The sequence below is a fragment of the Rhagoletis zephyria genome, unplaced genomic scaffold, assembly GCF_001687245.7.
Source record: "Rhagoletis zephyria isolate East Lansing unplaced genomic scaffold, Rhagoletis_zephyria_1.1 Rzeph_scaffold_27673, whole genome shotgun sequence".
Lineage (NCBI taxonomy): Eukaryota > Metazoa > Arthropoda > Insecta > Diptera > Tephritidae > Rhagoletis > Rhagoletis zephyria.
The window spans coordinates 1-5,126 of NW_016184730.1; the positions used below are offsets into that span (position 1 = coordinate 1).

The following is a 5,126-nucleotide window of genomic DNA, read 5'->3' on the forward strand; positions in this document are numbered from 1 at the left end:
AAAAGAAATTTATTATTTAATTGACAACGATCGATTGTGCCTGCTAGATCACCTGCCTTTTACAAATATAAGATGGGTCCCAAGTTCATATTAAACAAAAAGGTTTGCTGGGTAGGTAACTTTTATTGTTATTTTCTCAGTTGTTAAGAGTCAAACGGCTATTTTTCTCTCTCCATCCGTATTATGGCAATAATGACAATTTCCGACAGCAGAACATGGTGCGTGTCACGACTAAAAGCTTTCGTGACAAACAAATGTCATAATTGTTGTAGTGTAGAGTATTTGGCATTTCCTTAACGCGCCATCTTCGTAGCCATTGTTGTCATTAAGTATGTATGTACATATTTGCATTAAATAGAAAATGTGTACAACCAAAACGGCGAAAAGTATACAAACACAATGAAAAGATGCATTTATTCTGCTCAACTTAAGCTCTTTTATTCTTACATACATATCTCTTGACTCTTTCACTATAACTTCTTTTTGTTCTTTTCATCTTTTCTCTGTTTGTTTTCTAGCCAATTATACTAACAACAACTTCCAGCCCCACTAAACGTAACAACAGCACCAGCGCCAACCTCCACTAAATACACAATAGCAAAATTTACCAATTTCAATTCCCATAACAACAACTTTATAAAAACCAAAACAAACAGGAAGAGGACAAACACAAAAGCAAAAAGCAGCCGCAAACATGAATCGCATCAGTACTGCCGTGTATCGCCATTGGAAGTAAGCCACCCCAATTAGAAATCATTCTTTGTAAATTTTGACATTTGAGTTTGACAATGTATAGCTTTCGTATCAGTTCTTTCAGTGTGTTTTCATTAAATATTTAATTAAATCGTACCTAAAACGTACATACAAGCATACATACATACATACGTACGTTTTATATCACTGCTTTTGTTGCTGCTATTTCTCGTTTGCTGCCCACTTTCTTTCTCATTCACCACTCGAAAATATACCACACAACGTCCGGCTTGCCATATCATCAGCCGCCTACTTCGGGCTATTAGTGCACATAGAATGCACAGTCGTTCGAAACGCTTTGGAAGAGTTGTGTCGTTGTAGTCGGTCGCTGGTGTCTGATCTTGTCGCTACCTTAGACGAACTTTGTATAGGTATACTTTGTATATTTGACAAAAAAAAAGTGGAAGTTAACGAAGCAAATCGCATGCAACAAGAGCTTGTGAAGTATTTTAGAAGTTATGAAAAGCACTTACGAATTTTGCCTTTCTTATTTCAAATTGATTTAGTGCGTCATTAGTGAACATTTCCCAGGCGAATACTAGCCGGAGTTGTCGACTTGCAGCAGTGTCCTTAATCAACGGCAAACGTGAAATGTCAACGACATCGTCGCAAAACGCCGCTACAGCGGAAAAATGTCTGTCGCTGGACAACATCAATCCTCAATTCATTGAATTGGAGTATGCTGTGCGCGGACCGCTGGTCATACGTGCTGGCCAAATTGAAAAGGAGTTGGCGCAGGTAAGTGGTGTCCTGAGTGTCAAATGAAATACATATACATATATGTATGTATGTACTTGCATGCATATATGTATTGAAAATGTGTGGCAGTGACGTGACAAACATTCACACGTATCCTTTTATAAGGAAACGTGGAAAGGTAAAATGGACAGAAAATGAGTGATTATAAAAATCTATGAGCTTGTGACATTTCCAATTTTTTCCAAATAATATAACATTACATGTGAGCAATAGCTCCTCGGTTGGCATAAAACAATCCTCGCTGTGTCTGCTTCGTTGAGTCATCTACATATTTCGAAAATTACTTAGATACCCCATAAATACAGCAATCAAGAAAGTGGCCACAAAATCGCTAACTATCCCTCAAACCACCTTAGTATGTATTTATGAAGGACATGCAAACGGACCCAGTTATCAAAAAACTCACATACGTGCACTACCGCAGATTTTCTTTAATAAATAAAAAAACCCTACAAATTTCACATAGTATTTTCTTGAATGATACCCGTATGTCGATTTTAGTACCCCGAATGCGGCAGTTTTGCTTGGTAACGTATCTTTGATTTAACATAACGTTTGCTTGTTCAACGTATCAATGCGCGAAATTCACTTCTTACAGAACGTCCCTGGTCATTAAACGTTTGGATCACTTTTACGCGTTGTTCAACTGAATATCGCTCCATGACCAAGTGCATGCCAAAGCCTGTAGTTCCAACTANCCGTCACTTGAATCACCATATCATGACTGAAAATCAGCCAAAAAAAATTGATAATCGGGTTTCGTTGGTCGGTAGATTTTCAGAAAATGTCCATGATTTTTAGGGTTCCAAAAACAGTTATTTAACGTTCCAGATATAAATACTCTTATTTTAAGTTTTGTGATATTCTTTGATATCGTTTTTTTTTTAGCAAATAAAACACGTCGTCGCCGTATAAGTGCCCAACCGGAAGAGAATATTTATTATTCTTTTATTTCTTATTGACATTAGTTAGGGCCTTGCCAGATAGAAATACCCTAGCAATAAAACCTAATGATATGTTTGCATAGTTTAAGTTATAGTTCAAGTTAACACTACGTTTACACACGAGTAAATACATATATCACAAGTTTTCAAAATTATTTGATTCTTTAGTTAAATATTTTTTTCTGTAAACGTAAAAAACATTCGTCTAAATTAAGTTTAGGTTAGATTAGCTGCTACCGCTGGGATACCCTGACGAGATGGTTGTTAATTTCCTTACTTTCTTCAGCAATTTAGTCACCGAATATCGATAAAGTTCGCTGAATTTAAGTCGCCCAAAAAATCCAGCGAAGTATTCGTTAAGGAATTGGTTAAGCGTCTTAGCCAGGTCGGGGCAAGGATAGATATTGTGCGGCTATTACACTAAATGCTGATCTTAGAAAGAAGTGGTCGAGGCAGAGCTTAAGAGCGCTTTTCAGCGACTTTTGACCAGCTGTGCCTTGTAGTGTGAAAGGTAGTTTCCTCCGCCCACCTGATATGTATGTATGGACATCCTCGATGATGCAAATTCTCTATTTATGTTTTGTAGAGTTCACCACGGCTATTTTAGTCCCCTCTATTGCAAGCCCGTTAGTCATGCAGGTATCAGGGACATCCCTGCGTTCGGTGACCTATAACAACGGTTAAGGGGATTTTCGATAAAGGTTGCTTCAGAACCTCTTTGGGTTCATTGGTAGCACACGCTGGCACAATAAATCGGCCGTATCCTCTGAATAGGCGGAGGCTACGAACCAGGCCCAATCATTATCCTATATTGCGGAAAAAAGCGTCAGTGCTTAGTTGAGCGAAAACTGAGGTCTAGTGAGAGTTCACTGAAGTGAATCTCGCTACCTACCCTGTCGTTTAGCTTAGAACCAGCTTTGTAGATAGCCGCCAACCCTGAGTCTAGCCGGTGGCACATACCTTTATATTGGTTCCTCTCTGGGATGCTTATGAGAAATCAGAGACAGAATTCGCTGTCTAGACATAGTAGAAGCTTAGTATAGTATAATTTCCGCAAATTACTCGGAAGAGTTTCCATAACCTTAGCATGTACGAATCTGGGATCTTCACTGCTGGTTCGCATTTAACCTGGCAATATTGTAATTAGGCAGGAATTTTTCGTATAGATCTACATTATCTTATAGCGGTCACCCCTGGCAGGCAATGGCAAACCTCCTGTAGGTCCCTACCCTTTGTGAGTCAACATCAAGACGCACACCTTAAATCGGAGGAGAAGCTCGGCCTCACACTAACACATTGTGTTAGCGCCAATCTATTATTATTGTTATTATTATTAAGCTCATCAAAAAACGCTTTGTGCACACATGGCGTAGCTCAAACAGCAAACTGGTTTTAGAAACACTCGCCTCCCCTTTTCATTATTGATTTCATTTGCTTTTTGCATTGTTGTTGTTTTTTTCTCATTAGTATTCAAATGCACATAAGTATGTCCACATGTAAATATTTGCTTCAATCGAACTACTTAAAAAAAATTAAAACAATTTCTATTTTAAGTACCTAATATTTACGTTAAGTATTAACAGAGGTCTGCTTAGTTTGCAAAAAAAATAGATATCTAGAGCTACGAATTATAGACTCTTCTCTGCTTGGCATTCCGGACCTGGAGTTGCTCTCAGAAACTGTAATCAGACCACAGTAATTACATTTTTCCGCAAAGATTGCTTGCTCCTAATTTATGTATATTGAAAAAACGTCTCAGTAGTTTCAGCGATATCTAAAAGTTTTCTAATAAAGTATAAGTGCTTTGTTTACTTGCATATATGTATGTAAATAATTAACAGATTTATCTTTTTATAATAAAATTTATTTTTCGCCATGATCGCACTTCGGTTTGTCTCAACTGCAACTGATTTTTCTCAATGCCTCCATATTTTTAAGTGGTTTCATACTCAGGTGCCAGCATTTTCGCATAGCGAGTACTCCATTCTTTAGCCAAACGCAAACAAATATAAAACATGCAAACACGTACTTAAAATCTTATTGAAAGAGCTGTGCATAAATGGATTTGCCATACATTTGCTAAAAGCGGAAAACAATAGCAAAAAAATTTAAAATTTTTCGTACAAAGCGAAGAACGAAGAACGAACGTATTTGAGAACTATGTAGCCGAAAAAGATCGCAATTATACAGCTGTAAAAATATGTGAATATGTACAAATGTATGTACGTATTAAATACAAATATATCGTCGTTGAAAGTGCAAAACCGCGGATCTTGGCCCTGCAAAACCTCTTAAGCGACATTTGTGTTAAAAATGGGATTTGCTCTCCAGAAGCTCCTGTGATCAAGCTTTTTCCATTCGTACCTAAAGATCGATATTTAGAGATACGAGGTGGAGATTATTAGGGATAAAACAGAGAACCATTTTAAATTATAAGCCTTGACGCTTTCCTGCAAAACTTTGGGCAACTTCACATTCGAAGTTTCTTGATACACGGTTTTGTACTTTAAACGACTAATTTGTTATCTTTTGACCCTATCCAATATGTAGAATGTACATTTGATACATCTGAATGTATGTATGAACGACTTATACGTACAATTTATTAAGGCAGCTTTTAGTTTAATAAGCAAACCTGCAGGTGCTTCCAAATTTGTGTGTCACGTTTTG

The 5,126-nt window shown here is 37.3% G+C and overlaps 1 protein-coding gene across 1 annotated transcript; it reads left to right on the forward strand.

The window, feature by feature from the left end:
* Window positions 1–353: 353 nt before the first annotated feature.
* LOC108382591 (alanine aminotransferase 2-like) lies at window positions 354–1,518 on the forward strand. Its single transcript, XM_017638959.1, has 2 exons — window positions 354–732; window positions 1,260–1,518. The coding sequence occupies exons 1-2, from the start codon at window positions 695–697 to the stop codon at window positions 1,516–1,518; spliced, it is 297 nt and encodes a 98-aa protein (XP_017494448.1). The 5' UTR covers window positions 354–694.
* Window positions 1,519–5,126: the final 3,608 nt, after the last annotated feature.

Coding starts and splice junctions, on each gene's coding strand:
- LOC108382591 (XM_017638959.1), top strand. CDS start 695: ATGAATCGCATCAGTACTGCCGTGTATCGCCATTGGAA. Junction 733..1,259: donor GCCGTGTATCGCCATTGGAA/GTAAGCCACCCC, acceptor AAATTGATTTAG/TGCGTCATTAGTGAACATTT.